General features: G+C 43.8%; 1 protein-coding gene across 6 annotated transcripts in view; it reads left to right on the top strand.

The window, feature by feature from the left end:
* Nucleotides 1–16,075, top strand: part of sh3pxd2aa (SH3 and PX domains 2Aa) — a 50,510-nt gene that overhangs the window by 1,550 nt on the left and 32,885 nt on the right. For all 6 annotated transcript variants that reach the window (XM_057037007.1, XM_057037003.1, XM_057037005.1 and 3 more), the window contains exons 2-5: nt 6,467–6,547; nt 13,618–13,693; nt 14,737–14,813; nt 15,964–16,055. In XM_057037007.1, the coding sequence (XP_056892987.1) occupies nt 6,467–6,547; nt 13,618–13,693; nt 14,737–14,813; nt 15,964–16,055 (326 nt within the window). The remainder of the gene's footprint in view (nt 1–6,466; nt 6,548–13,617; nt 13,694–14,736; nt 14,814–15,963; nt 16,056–16,075) is intronic.

Genomic DNA, 16,075 nt, shown 5'->3' with positions numbered 1-16,075 from the left:
AGTACTACGCAAACAGCTGATTCCACACAGCAGCAAAGCCCCATTTTGCCCAGAGAATTATAAACTGGCTAGTATTCCCATATTAATACCTCCCTCCAGGTTTGCTGTGAGCCAGTTAATTTTAATTGTGTGGGTATGATTGAATATACACTTTTTTTACAGCCCTTGTGAGAGTATCAACTAATGTAATACCGGTTTTAAATTTGCCGTACATATTATGTGGCCCTGGGATGAGGTAATGATGCAACCACGATGCTGTACTTTAGCTTTCCACATTTCCAAACACCTCAGTGTGTTTGGATTATAGTAAATACAATTTGGGTGAGTTCATACTGGACTTTGGCATTTAGGAACATTTGGTTGCCACAACTAAGAAGGCCTATTTCACAATGTTTTATTAGTGTTTCGCAAACGTGCCCAGTTTCATTTCAAAATAGTGACAAACCCTGTGTCATACATCTGTGAATACATCTACCAGTTATGTGTGAATTGCTTCACAGCAATCCTACAACAGTTGTTCCTTGTATTGTAAATGTTCACCTTATTGGCATTAAAAAGAATAGTTCTATTTATATGAGCCAATTTCACTTTTTATTGTGTTGGTTAAATGTGCCAGTTTCCAATGAGGAGTGCTAAACCAAAGAACCTGCAGCTCAACCTGCTCCAAATTAAAGCGGGATTTGGATCAAAATGAATTTCAAGCGGTTGGTTATTTTTCTTCTGTAGCTAACGCAGTGGTATGCATGCCGGGCCAGCAGGCGGCAGTGTGACGGTTTCAGGACGATACCACGTGTCTGCTGGAACAGAGCGAGCTCTGAACATAGGATGAGGTTGAATTTTAGCTCCTCACTTGCGGCTGTTCCCCATGTAATTAAGGCTGAAGTGTTTTGTTAAGCATAGATTACCATGTAGTTAGCATACCTATAGTTTTCTACGTATAGGACTGTGAGATTAGTGCAAAAACTGCTATATGGGAACGATCTTTCCCGGCAAGATGTCTCGCTGTTTAAAAAGTTGCACACGACAGAGCTATCTAGTACTGGAGACACTGAGCACGTGTCGCAGTGTTTATGTTGCCTTTTAATAAAACTAAGACCTGTTAATACAACGTTATTGCTTCCAAAGATAAGATTCATATGCAGTCTAGATTAGTCTAACTCTCAAGGTAGGTTTGTTCATTATTAGCCAGACCGCTGTCTGGTTAAAGTGTAACAGGAGCTTTGTAGAGCTGAGCTGATCTGGACTGTATTTTGGGCTTTTCTGTCTCACTGGGCCAGTCCGTGGCCTAGTTTCCTCAGTAACCCTGTCTCATGAGAGCAGGCGAGTCACTGTGAGAAGAACAACGCAAGAGAAAGAGAGCGAGAATGAGAATCTATGGCACCCACTGAATCTTGTTTGTAATGTTTGTGAAACCAGCTGGAAATGCTTATGGGGTTAAAGACGGGGGAGGGGGGGGGGATTTGTCAGGAGGAAATGCTCATCGGACCATCGGGAAAGCTGGACAGCTGAATCTCAAACGCACATCTCACACGCTCTCATGTACCCACATTGTTCCCCCATGAGAGATTTGTGTGAATGTGTGTTTAGAAGAGGAGGTGAGGAAGGAAAGCACCAGTTTGGGCTGATTCCCCTTTTAAGCTGTTTTCCTAACAAGCCAACCCCCCCCCCCCACACACACACACACACACACACACACTCCCACATTATTTCGTTCCGAGCCTCCATAGTTGTGCAGAGTCCTAGATTGGCAAACAGCATTGTTATTCTGGGCTCTACACTATCTCTTCAGAGAGCTTTTCCTCACTCGGACTTTTATTGGTCAGTCAAAAATAGCAGAAAACGGTTGTAGAAGGTCCCTGTTGTCAAATGGTCACTGCTAACTGAATGAAGGTGCGGAGCAAGGTGGATGTTTATGGGCTTTTATGTTACACTGGACATCGAGTGTGACAACAAAGTGAACAAATTGTGGGTGTTTCTGAAAAAGATTGGAGTTATAGATTCCCTGGTGGCTCTCCAATCTAAGTTCAATTCAATTCCATTCTTCTTTTATAAAAACAGCGTCTGTTACAATCCAAATTATGTGTCGGCGCTCCAGGGTCTGAATACAGTGGCAAGGAAAAAGTGCCCTTTAGCAGGAAGAAACCTTGAGCAGGCTCAGAGCATAGACAGACATGGTGGTGACACATGAATTACAATAAGCTATCAGTAAAAGAGATGAGCAGGTCAGTGGGGTCAGAGGTCGGCAGATCATGGTCGATACCTGTCTCTTGAAAGCCTAATCTAATGGGTTGTATCTTAAACTCTTCCACCTTATAGGCCCGTTGAGAGAGGCTGTCAGGTTTGTGGTTGCTAACTGCTAAATGCAAACATCTTGAATGTGTGACTCCAACTCTAATCCATCAGCAGGATTGTCTCCTGCTTGCTTCCAGGGTAGAAGCCGCGTGAATGGCCACTTCCTTCTCCTCAGCAGGCCGACATTATGTTGTCCGAATGGCGAGCATGTGTGGGCATTATATTCTGGCCCCGTTTATGTTTGCGTGACAAAAAATGATCAGAGTTTGGACCGGTGGCTTGTTCTGTGTGACAAAGCAGGAGCCTGAGCAATGAAGGAGGAGGACAGTTGGAGTTTAATTGCAGGATTCTGCTGCTATTTCATGGAAAAAAAATGAGTAAATAGCCAGGAAAATAAAAGTCATTACCACAGTCAGACGACGGTTGTCCCACCAAGGGTCAGTAGATCAGACCCCGGACACAGCAGAGGCTGGTGTCTGGTTCCTACAGGGTTCCCTTCTAAAAACTGGAGCAAAAACCAGTCAAAGGACGGTTTCCAGAGTTCTACAATGATGTGACATATTTGACGGAACTGCTTAGAGCGACTCGTCAAACTTTATTGCCGTTTGTTAACTATCTCTGGCTACACCAAAGTGTTCACACTGGGGGGAAAACAGCGACTACCATGCAGATGTGGGGTTTTTTTTAGATGTGTTTTTCTTGGTTGCGATTTTGTGGCCTGAAAATTTGAAGTTGTAAGATTAAAGGTTAAATATAGTGGTTTAGGCGGAGTTTGAGTGCATTTAGTGGCCGAGCTCACAGGCTGATGCGCCACACTTTTGCCTTCCGTGAGACGAGTCCGCTGCCTTCTTCAGATACTGTAAGTTATTTTCCCAGTTCATAAAATATATAAAACACTTAAATCCTTTGGGGTGGGGCTCCTTTTCCATAGGAAGATGAAGAAAAGTAAGCTCTGATTCATTTATGATTCAGAACTGACTCTTTTGGTTGTAGGAACAGTTTTTCTTTTTGTGCTTTTTCCTCAACACTAATAAAACACGTTCTTCATTCTTGCTTCCTCTGTGGGAATAACTAAAGCGCCAGGGATTTTCTTTTTTATCTGGGACATTCATGCCCCCGAAGCCTTTGTTTGTTTCTGAGATTTGGTTGTTGATATCCGTATAACAGTAGAACAGAAATTGAGTATTAGTATTATTAGATAAATGCGTGAAGCTGCTGTTTTCGGCCCGTTGCGGTCGGCTCGCCCGCGCCCAACCCAGGCAGGCGTTGTTTGAATAGGTCTAAAATCCAAAGCCCACAGATAGCGGGCTTCTCCACGCGAGCCTTTCTGCTTCCGCCTCATCCAGATTTCAGTCTTCATGGTGGAATTTATAAAGGTCTTTATCAGCCCAGACATGCCTGCTGTGCAAGAATGCAGGCAGCAATCGGAAGATAACGTCTGACTTTTGACTAGTTTGATTTTTAAGCTTCCACTAGTCTGACAGCAGCATAGCTGGGAAAATGCAAGGCTTTTTGCGCATATTTGGGAGTGTTTCTGCTGTTGCCGAGACATTTTAACCAAGATTTCATTAAAATTCTTCAGTTTCTTTTCCAGGTTTAAGAAAATAAAATAAAATAAAAATCTTGTCATGCCTCTTTATAGCTCATAATAAAGACATAGTTATGAGTTTTAAATATTGAAAGATACATCTACAAACTTTTACAGTTGATTGGGTTCATATTGCCTGTCTTATCCTGTAGTTTTCAATGCAGCGCACCACAATTAGAAGCATCAGTGAATTGAATAAGAAATGAAAAGGCTGCTGCAACATTCCGGAGAGTGGTAAAAAGTCCAAGACGTATTAGGAAACGAGGTCCTCACCACAATCTGCAAACACGGCTGACCTAAACATTGAAAACCAGTGCTACTTTTTCCCCAGTAATGAAACAGTGCAGTGGTGCAGTATTGTTTTCTTTAGTTAAATTAAGGTAGACTGATTCGCTGGCTTTAAGGCTCTATAGAATCTGCGATAGGACAAAATGTGATGGTGCGTATGTACTTTGAAATCTTTTGATTACAGTAGTAACGTAGCATGTCAAGTGTTGAGAAGTGTTGTGTTCATGTGGAGGATAGGCCAGCTCGGCTGCACTCATCTCTCATGACTCGGCGTACCTGTGTTTTCCCACAATTAGCTTGGATATTTTTTAATATGAAAGTAAGAAATGAAGCATTTTTGTTTTTTTTATTGGGTCCTATCAGCTGGTTTATTCGAGGCCCACAAAGAATCTACTATAAGTACTTCAGCCGCAGGATTCAAATAGAGTACGACTGTGGGATGTCTGTCTTTCGAGGCTGCAGCCCAGACTAGGCTCATTCACCGCCTGGGTTGAGTGAATAGGCTCTATATTAGGGAGCAGGTGGGGGTTGCGTGAGGTTTAAAGTAGAGCTCTTGGACATGTACTGACTGGGTGGTTGTTGGGTGTGTTTTCCACTGTGGTGCATCATGTACCCATCTTCTCCTGTGGATGTTTTTAATAAGTTCACAGCACACGTTCCAGCTTGGATATCTTACACCTTGGCTCAGCATGGATTTGATTTGGAGTCAGATTTAGCTGCACCGAGACCTGATAGGAGAATGTTGGCATGCTGATAAGGTCAGAGGAAATTACTTGCAAGGTGTTGGTGTACTGTACACTGGAGCTGGACCAATAACCCAGTCAGACCAGTAAAGGCAAATATTTACTGCTGTATTGCTAAATCTGTCAGAAACAGGGAGACAAGCGGATTAGAAAAAGGAGAGATATGGTGGATCTCACATGATACTCAGCATCATCTTGTTAACATTCTTACAAGCTGCCTTTGGACAAGAGTGGGGGTAAACTCTGGACAAGTCACCGACATATAATGCAAATAACCTTTCATAAGTCATCCACACGTCTATTTGGAGTCCCCAATTTACCTCTGTCCCAAACACAGTAAAAAAAAAGGTTGCTACCTGCCATGTACATTAAGTTATATAGTATTTTTTACAATCTTTGTACGCTAGCGAAATTAAGGCAGTAAGGGTGTGCAAGTAGTGAGTAATAGACGTAAGTGAATAGACATGAATTTATTTAGCACAAGTCAGGCAAAATGTCCCCGTGGGCAAGAGATGTTTCAAGGCAACCGCTCTTAAAACTGATTATTTTGGTGTCAATAATTCACTGCTGTTAGCTCATACATAATGATGTGATAATATGCTCTGGCGCAATCCTGTTCATGCAAAGTTAAAAATAAAGTTGTTTGCACGAGGGGCCACCAACACAAGAACCACCAAAGCACAACATCATAAATGAACTTTTATCAAAAAAATCGTAAGTAGACAGAAACCCAGGGAGCCCCCTTGTGTCCTAATAGTAAGCCAGTGTAGCTCCTTGGTAGCTTTTGGCAGGTTTCCTTTCCTTTCTTGCTGGCAGCGAGGATCAGTTTGATCCAGTTGGTTCCTCGGCGTTCCTTTTAACTCCAGTATTGACCTTCACTCCAGCTTTCTATTGGAAGGTCCTCAGGAAGAGGTTCAAGGCTGACTGGACACGTTTATCAGATGATCTGAATGCTCTACGTGAGGCTAATTACATCACTCTGTCTACACAACTAAATACAGACAAACAAGACAACAGAAGCCAGTTTATATGAAGCCGCTATATTGCAGGATTTGACAATACCATTTCATTGTTTTTGCTTAAGCCAGCAGCACCAGTGCTTGTGAATTCACAGTTTGTGACTTTGTCCCTTGTTGCCATGGAGATTAGCCATGGTCAGTTGAACGTGCCACTGTAGGCATTGTATAGTGGCTGACGGTATGAGATTTTTTTTTGTTACATAGATTTAAAGCAAACAAACTTTATTGAGGTGATCGTAATATAGCTTACATCCTCTTGTTGGAGGTAAATGATGTATGTCTGAGTCTTATTGGGCCTCTCTCCAGTAAGTGAGGTTAAACAAGGACGTCACTATTTAAGGCATTAAATTTTTGATATGATTGATATGCAGGTGCCATGGACGGTTCCCAAATGAAATCTTGAATTTGTGTTTTCAGCTTTTTCCGAAATATCCCTCAAATTGCACCAAAGCAACTTTGCCAAATCCCCGTCATGTGTTTCATCTTTTGCATTGTGTTTATGACCCCAGCGCTTAACGTGTTTCTTGTCTTGACAGGTGTATCTCATCAATGTCACCTACTCTGACAACACCTCTCACATCATTTACAGAAGATACAGCAAATTCTTTGACCTGCAGGTAATCATCCATCAATCCCAAACTGTTTCCCTTCTTTACACTGTGCAGGTGGGGCTTCTATTGAAAGCCTTTACTTGTTTCCCTTTTGTGCATTCAGAACCTGTGAACCGACACGATTGTTTGTACAGATTAATCTGCAAGCCTGGTGACTTTTCCCTGCACTTGTGCCTGTATTCCACCCCTTGACACCTTTATGAATCAGTGCGTGGGTTAGTAATTGATCGGGGAGCAGGGGAGACATGGCGTGTATCTGTCATCCTTATAGAGTTGCAGCTACATGCCGCATCTTTCTCTCTCTCTCTCTCTCTGGTGTCTCTCTATCTTTACCTTTCCTTCTTCCAGACCTCATGTTCTCCTCTCTGCCTCACCCTCAAAATGTCAGGGAGCTGACAGGCCTTTTCATGGAACAAGCAGGAAAACTAAAAGGGGAATTTAACGTGCTGAACTTTATGGCAGTTTTTAAATGAAACCCCACATGAAGGAGGCTTTCTTTTTCTGGTGGAGGCAGGTTTTATGAACGGAGCTGGGGGCTGCACTGAAATCATTGCACTGTACCTCTGCCATAAACAATTCCCTACTATTTGAATCTTTGTCTGCCCCTTGGACCCTCAGCCTGCTTCAAACTGATACCACATGTATACTGGAGCACAGGGTCACCAGTAAATATGTTGGGGCTGCAGTGAGAGACCTACAGGGGGGCAGAACTAAATGGCCCTAGTGTGCCAGATTCACATGAAATGATCTTAGAGTGAATGGAGGAAAGGTCCTTCCTGAAAGGTCCCATTGATAAATGTCAAGCAATGAGGGTTGGAAAGCAGACCCCCCTGCAGCTCAGTACATTTTTGCAGTAATTTTGAGAAAGTGTTAAAGTCTCTGTTCCACCAGTGTGTTTGGATCTGAACGAGAAACACAAGGACAAAGTTATACAGTCTCTTTATGTTTAATTTTCAACCATAATGGAAATATTTTGGTCCCACTTTTGGCCAGAGTTGCTTTGTGTGAGTGTGTGTTCTTATATTTGCTACATATTGAGTACCAAGAGGACATTTGGGCTGGTCCTGACAACTTCAAATGACTGTTTCAGGGTAAAAACATGGTTCTAACATGTCGTTAGAACTGGGTTCAGGTTAATGAGAAGCCACACAAAGATAGAAATAAGAGCTTGCCTGTTTTTGTGCACAGTTATAAGGCAACTCAAATTATTTCAAGAAATTTGACGTAAAATAACGTTTTGTGGTCTTCTCCTCAGCTATTTTAGCTGGTTATTTGACAACAGGAAGGTCAAGAAGGAGAGAGCGGAGCTCCTTCTCACACCTGCCACATCATACACACATCGCACGTTGCCTGGGTTACACTTCAGGCCATCTCACATATTCCCGGCACAATTTAAATTGATGTGACCCATAAAAGAGTTGACGTGTCACCCGCCAAAGACAGAGTTTGCGTGTGGTTCACCCACCGTGCACGAACGCGGTTTTGCCCCATAAAGAACCTGATTCATCGGCCAGATTCACGTGTCCTTGGGTCAGAGCTGCTTTAGCCAGAGTGGCTTGTCAGAAAGGAGGGCCTGTGTCAGGACGGGAAAACGTGTCATCCTGGGAGGGACGGAGCAACGGGGACAGCTTTGAATGTTCTGAATCTGATTATGTTAGGACGACCGCCCGACTAGAGGCGACCATTATTAAGATTCACGCCGGCGATGCTGACGACATACAAAGAAGATTAGATGATGTTGTGATTTTTCTCCTAAAGGTCATTTGCTCTAAATCTTCCCTCTTAAGTAGGTTTGGACTTTTGCGAGATGGATGACTTTCCAGGTGTCCTTGGGCAATGCTTTTGTATTTAGGTCCTGGCATGGCTCCTCATGTGAAACCTTTGTTTTGTATTCCGTCTGCATGTAAATGCATCTGTCTTTTTTTACCCAGTCTGCCCTGACGTGAGCCTCAACACAGCAACCGAATATTGAGCCCACACAGATTTAAATGTTGCTCCTCTCTGCCGTCCGCATCCGCGCTCAGTGATTTTAGGGCGATGCTTTTCGAAAGAGGCCTTCACACAGTGTTAGCTTTGGCTCGCTCATCAACCAAATATATTGCTGCATAAAAAATACCAAATGTAGTAAAAATTGATCTGATAAATAACATTAGAAATACAGTTTTTTTTCCTGGAATGGTGGTTGGTGCTTGGTAAATTATGGTTTTTCGCAGGACCTGCACTGCTGAAAAACAGGACAGATGGAAACATCACGACTAAAGCTGTAGTACAGGGGTCCCCAAACGTTTTCCTGTGAGGGCCACATAACTTTTCCCTTCTCTGATAAGGGGCCGGGGTCATGTTGTAACAGAAAAAGTGTGAGGATTGCAGGAGTGCCTAAACGTAAAAAAGAAAGCACAATCAAATAACCCTTTCTGGATTCTTCACTGAACAAAAGTCAGGAAATAAATAATAACACTATTAATGAAATAAATCATAACCAAATAATAATAATAAGCCTAATAGTTAATAATGAAAATAGTTCCTAACTAAGGAACATTTTATTGGAAAAGTCCAACTTTATTATCAAATACAAATACACATATATGAAAAAAACCCAAAATGCTTTCTGGTATTGTTCAGGGGGCCGGACCAAATGTGGAGGCAGGCCGTTTTCGGCCCACGGGCCGTAGTTTGGGGACCACTGCTGTAGTAAAACAAGCTTGATGTTAAGGTTGGGTTTTTACAGGACCCGAAAGCAGGAAAAAAATAGTCTTTATTTAACAAAAATCAAACTGGCAGTCCTCCTGGACCGCAGGGGAGCACTCGTCCAGTCTTCAGGGGCAAACAAAGAGCTCCAGAGCGGAGCCAACACAGGAATCAAGTCCTGCGCATTCTCTAGCCCAACAGGGCGGCATGGAGACCTCAAACAATCAGGGGAAACCACCAAAACTCTCCAACGCTGGCAGACAGGCACTCCGTCCTTAAATAGGTGGCGTGATGGAGATTGCCGACAGGTGCGCCTGTCTGCGGCGCCAGCTGTTGCAAATCACGCCCTCTGCAAAAAAACCCGAACACACAACCCGGAACCCTGGACCTCAACACTCGAAACTGTAATGTAGCATGAAATAAGGCCAAACAATTGTTATTTTCAGGTTAGGTTATTTTCAGCCAGTGAAATGGGGGATAGTAATAGTGCTCTTTGTCCAACAGCCTAATGAATCAACGAAAAAAGCCCCTAATTGATAGCGGCTGATGAACTTTTCTCAGCATTTGTGTTCCGATAATGTAAAAGCTACATTTATAAAAAGGGTAATGGAATTTAAAAATAATGTAATTCATTACATTCCTTAAAAAAATCACGAGTAACCTCTTGAAAAAGGTCATTGGTCTCCGTTTGAAGCGGTACATTCCAAACATTTTTCATTTCAAACCTCGTTTCTCTGTGTGGAAACACTTTAGCACTAAATGAAACAGACACCCACTCACACACTCACACAGAGGGCATTGCCATGAGATTAGACTGGTGGTACAGCTCAACGCTGTCAAGACTTGTCCTGGCTGTCGGCAGGAAACTCACTGTGGCTTCTCTGTTCTTGCTGGACTCGGGTGTAGATGAGAACCATAGCGCCAAAAGCTGGTTAGCCTGTTTACTCCACCCAAACGGGTAAATAATGTTGACAACCGGTGTCATGTGGAGAAGCTTCCAGACATCTGGAACACATAATAAAAAGGTCGCACATTGTTATAAGTGATTTGACCTTGTTATGTTTAATCTTGTGATTGTATTTTATTTTCTTTGTTGTAATTCCAGTGTTTTTAGAGCTTTTTGAGAGCCCCTGGAAGCAAACTGTTCCCACTGGTTAACTACCAGTGATGTGTCATCGAGTTCACGGGCTGGTGAGGCTCCACCGCCGTCAGGGTCAGATTAAGGTTATTCACCGCGCAGTCGTAGCTGGATCTGTTGCATTTTCCCCGTTATGTTTGCGTGAACACTTTTAATTCCCTGTTCAACAAAAGGAGGCTTTCAAAAACAGGAAAAATTGTTCGCCTAAAGAGCTCAAAGTATCAGCTTAAAAATTAGGTTCTTTGTTCCAGGACATGCTTTTTTCATCTTGATCTAGTTACTAATGAATCGACTGATCATTTAGCGTAGTCCTAAGTTTGCAGCTTCAGTGAATACTAGGTAATATATAGTGTATCCATCAAAGTGTGGGGGGAAATATACATAAAATCAGGTACCTGACAACAATTTACAAAGTAATCCGGGTACCAAGTAAACCTAAAGAATTAAGACAGTCAATGGAAGAGAATTGGGCTGGATTTGAAGTGAAGTGAGCACGAGCGGGTGTACGAACCACAGTTCTGCACGTTGGCCACCTCCAGGATTTGTTGATGGTGGTTTGGACCAAGTTTCTGTGGACAAGAGGAGGACTTTAACGCTTTTCTTTTGGGGGAACGTCGATGGTCAACACACCTGAAGGTGCGTCGGGTCAGGATTCCTTTCAACCTCCCTCCACCGCTGAGGTTTGCTCTCGATACATGAGCATCAGACTCATGTCCCCTGGTTTTAACCTGCCATATGCATCCAGCCTCTTCCATTAGGTCTGTTCCCCACTGTAAATCACCCCCCATCGCTCCTCCAGCCTGCTCTGACAGATGAACGACAGGCAGGCGTCACATCGCTGCACCTGTTCTCCCAGTGAAACAAGGGGATTTCGACTGGCCAGAGGGACCCCAGCACCAGTGCTCTATTTTAACAAACCCGAGTCCACATGCCTGTCCCTCACAAGCAGTCATTGTGCAAAATAGCAGGATATCACATTCCATCCTGTAAGGTGCCAACCGTGGGGAGTGTCCAGATCTAGTGCCGAGGACGGGGGTTATATTTAGCAGCACAACTGCGGCTGATTGTGGATGGAATGGAATGCTTTCCCTCTCTTCCGTCCATCAGACCACTAGCCTCTTTATAACATTGCAACGCGTTAGCGCATGGCGGGCATCAGGTTCTCTGGTTTTCTGTCCATCCGTCTTTAAGATTTTGAGCGATGCCAGGAAATGCATAGCTGGTGCGTGGGCAGGTGCGAAGCGACTGGGGAGTTTTTGAAACCCTGTGAATAAAAGACAGATTTACATCAGAGGGATTGTACATGTTAGCTTTAGACTCCACGTGTAGCCTTGCAGGCCCATAAGCAGCAACCTTATCACGTCGGGCTCTGACACTTGTGAGAACAGTCCTGCTGACTGTCCGGCCTTGTAGAAAAGGCGTGAAGATCACATGCTCGCTTATCGGAGAGGATGAATGTGTGCGTTTATTCTTCCGTTCCACTATAGCCACGCCTGGGGTAACCCCCTCACAGTCACATGACCCTCAAAGTAAGATGAGACAAGAAGATCACAACACACCACTCGGTAGGAGATTTATGTCAGAGTGATTTCACACTTCTACGTATGGAGACTCGGTTCTTTACCCGTGCGGATGATGAAGAGGAGCAGCTGGAAACAAAGATATTAACATTAACCTTATATCAGTACTGGCTCAGAGGTTTTATAAATACTTTCTCGGATTTACACACATGAAGGAGGCACTAACGCCAACCTGATTTCATATATCAGCTCAGACGTTCCCTGTTAATGCATCCCTCACGCTCCTCCCGTCGCTAACAGTCTAGTGATTTGGTGCATATTTAAATAACCTTTATCGTGTCTGATAAAACCCAACAAGCCCATAGGTGACGATGCCACTGCACGTTCTATAAGTCCGGGTGTTCTTTTGTTCATTGTGGGGTGGAATGAGGGGATGCTCGGCCCCCTGCTGTGTTTAAATTTCACCAGAACAAATGGAAGCCATCAGACGTCTTGACGGTTGTGTCATCAATGCCGTCGTCTGTGGATGATTTCACGCTACGTGCATCTTCGGGCAGATTCAGGTGCACGTGACGTACACAAATAAAGTTTACACTGAACACGGCGATTGCATTCCTAGATGAGAGAGGGAGAGGGGAGAGTTTTTCTCTCCACCTGAATCCCAACATTTCCACCAGTGGTCCAGAGCTATGCGGAGTCATCCAATCACATCGACTCACAACCGTTCCTCACACTCTCTGTGCCGGTTACCAAGGAGACAGAGAAGTAAGGCCTGTGAAGTGGAGCAATGGCTTGACATTATTTATTTATTTATTTACAGGCTAATGAAACTAAACAATAGTTGTTGTTGTTGGCTTTAAAATAAACAAGAGAACAATCTACATGTAACGCGGATGGCTCAAGTGAAAGGGTTTTTAAAAAAAATAAATCATTATCGGGATAAACGCAGACTTCCTCTGGCCAGGAATCCATCAGCAGGGACGGAAAAGTGTGTATTTTCAAGGATCTTTGTATAATGATTTGATTTGGATCCAAGTGGGTCACTGTAAAAGCATCACGTTCACATTCAAACACACACACACACACACCACACACACACACACACACACACACACGCTGTCTCCATTTTCCCCTGTAAGTAGACAAAAAGAGCACAGTCAGGTTTAAAATGTGCTTGTTCTCCCATTTGTTCTCTCAGAATAATCCTACTCTTTCTGAAGTTTCTGCTGAGCGGCACACGCGGGGGTCCGGACCGCTACGCCAGCTGAAGGTTTTGTGCAGCGGCAGACGTTTTGCAACACGGCGACTTGAGAATCGGCCGCATTGGCTCCGCGTTATGGCCTTCATATCTCTCGGCTGTTCTGACTCATTATATTCACGCAAACCTGGTTCTACTCACTCCCAGGGCTGCTTTTGTGTTGGTTGCCCTGACCTTTGGCCCCTTTCAATGTTGTGTGCACAGAACCCCTGTGGAAAGCTGTCTAAGAGCTGTCGCACTGCAGTCCAATCTGTCACGGGCCATTGATTTGTTATTTTTTTTGACATATGCATGAAAAAGGTGAATGGATGGAGCTCTCTCCTTTGTTTTAGACTCACTTCCTGCCCAGATGTGCAGAACTTGTGCCCGGTTGTCTCCATCATGCCGGGACTTTGTGCCTGGACAGTGTTCTCTGTCGTTTATTCTACTGGATTCAAACACTCATCGTTAAAGAAGCCTCTTCTTTCATCAGATGCAGATACTTGACAAGTTCCCAATCGAGGGAGGGCAGAAAGACCCAAAGAAGAGGATCATCCCATTTCTCCCAGGTAATAGCCTGCACCACAGCACCTCCAGATATATGCACAGACCCCCATATTAATAATGTATAATCTGGAGCGGCGTCAACAGGAGCCGGTAACTTATGCCAGTCCCGGTCGCTTTGCTGACAAGGCAATATGTCTGATTGTTCACTCTCCGTTGTAGCTGCATGTCCATGCCTCTCAACTTCTTTGAGTTATGGTGTGTGTTCTCATATTGATCGGGATTGTGCCACAGTGAGACCTGCTCCAGGCTCACCTGCAGCACAGCTTGGCAGAGATCAACGATCAGTGTTTAGGACAGTTAAGTGTCTGGGAGAGCTGACAGAGATACGGCTAATCACAGTGTTGTGTGCTCGTGGTTGGGCGTGCGTGTTCACCTGCACGTTTCCCAGCCGGATCTCAGGCCGCGGGAGTAAACGCTGTAAAGTAAAAAGGAAAAGCTGCTGTGTATTCACTGTAAAATGGTGTATTTTAGTAAATGCTGTGTTTCAGCCCGGTGGCAAACACACAAGCTCATCTAATATAAATGCTGTCTATGTTTCCTGAAGGCATCCCCCTCCTTCTTCTCAACACACAAACAAAAATTAAATGGTGTTACCAAAAAGTCAGCGGGGCTGTGATGTGAGGAGCGTCAGCTGAAAACTGTGTGACCCCCTGTGGAATCCATTAAAATGTTTGATGATTTTCAAAGCAAATATGCTGACAAGGGTGTAAAAATAGAATAAATAATAGTTTGTTTTTTCATGAAAACCTCTTTCACAGGCAGGGGTCATGGGATCCATGACGGGGGTGGGGGGTGGGGGGGTTTGAAGTGTGGGACTGAGACGTCTTTTGCAATGAAATCCGCCCGTACATTACTGCCACCTGCTGTTATGTCGTGGTATTACACTAAGCGTAATTATAATTTTCTTTGAGGCAGGACTGAGTTCAAATGAACCTTTTCACTGGCCTGCCTTTCTATTTTTTGCATCTCTACTTTATTTATATATTAATTTACTCAGCTTTTAAACACCTAATTTTGAAAATAAGTTTTGCTTCCTCTTCTCCAGGAAAAATCCTGTTTCGTAGGAGTCACGTACGCGATGTGGCCATGAAGCGGCTGCGTTTCATCGACGACTACTGCAGGGTAAGATAGACATGACTGCAAACATCCGTCAGTTCCCCCCGTCTGCTTCTAGGGACTCTAGAGAATCTCAGCCTGTGAAAAGTCAGGAGGTTGTGACCTACAGGGCGATTTCACATGCTGAAAAACATGGGACACTGACAAAAACACATGTTCTTTTTACGTGTCAGATGTATGAAAACCCTCTGTGGCCACACTTGAGGGATGCTTAGCAGAAAAATGAGGCGACTTTGTTCTGCACCAGTCATTCTCTGATCAATCTGACGTCGTTGGCGAGGAAATGCTCGTATAACTTAGCATCCTCGCCCAAAAGAGGGCTGCAGGGGGCTTAATATTCGCTCATTCGAGGGAGATTGGACTTCCTTCCTGTCCTCTCACTTTTATATTTGTCCCAAATTCAGATCTTTTTCTTTGATACGCCTTCCCCACTTCCTTCCTTTCTCTTCACACAAAGCTATTCTGCATTAGCAGTAGTGAGCAGAAGAAGCACTGAACCACACTTGGGCTCGCATTTCTTGCAGAATTAATTGGTCTGCTTTAGAAAAGGTCAATGTTATATTAGCTTATTAATTGAAACCTTTTTTGGAATTTTCTTTTTTTTTTTTTTCAACCAAATGAATTAAATAGGCATCGTTACCCAAATAACCAGAAGTGCTGCAGTGTTTTGTGTGCCACCCAGTTTACTTCATAAATCCTTTTTATTGGGACCGCAGTGAGGGAGCAAGTCCCCAGTGTCCTGCAGAATCTTGGGAGAGAACAGCGGCTGTGCAGTTATGGCCACGGGGCTCTCTCAGTAATATAGTTATGTTATGAATAAAATATGAAGGTATATGCCCGGAAATGTGATTTGCAAATGTGATTGCGTAACCCTGCGGCTTAACAGTGCAATTCAACAATGCATTGAACAAACAACTGGAGACACGAGCGCTGAGATAAATCTGTCATAAGGATGATGTTCTGTTGAAGGAGTCCTCTGACAGGTCACAGATCTGTTTGGATCACCTTAAATGCCCCCCACACGTGCTTTTGCCCTTTATTAATGTGACCACATGTTTAATAAACTATTCAGTATTCAGTATATTATTCACACCTAAATTAAGCAGAACTCTCTTTTCTCTTAAACACCTTCGGCTTCTCCTGTGTCTCCCCTTAGGCTCTGGTGCGACTTCCCCCTCAAATTTCTCAGAGCGAGGAGGTGCTGCGCTTCTTTGAAACCAAGGCTGAGGACATTAATCCCCCAGTTGAGTGAGTGTCGAAATTTGCTG

Source organism: Takifugu flavidus, chromosome 6 (assembly GCF_003711565.1).
Source record: "Takifugu flavidus isolate HTHZ2018 chromosome 6, ASM371156v2, whole genome shotgun sequence".
Classification (NCBI taxonomy): domain Eukaryota; kingdom Metazoa; phylum Chordata; class Actinopteri; order Tetraodontiformes; family Tetraodontidae; genus Takifugu; species Takifugu flavidus.
The sequence above is the reverse complement of the archived record's forward strand: the minus strand, read 5'-3'. Positions and strand labels throughout refer to the sequence as shown.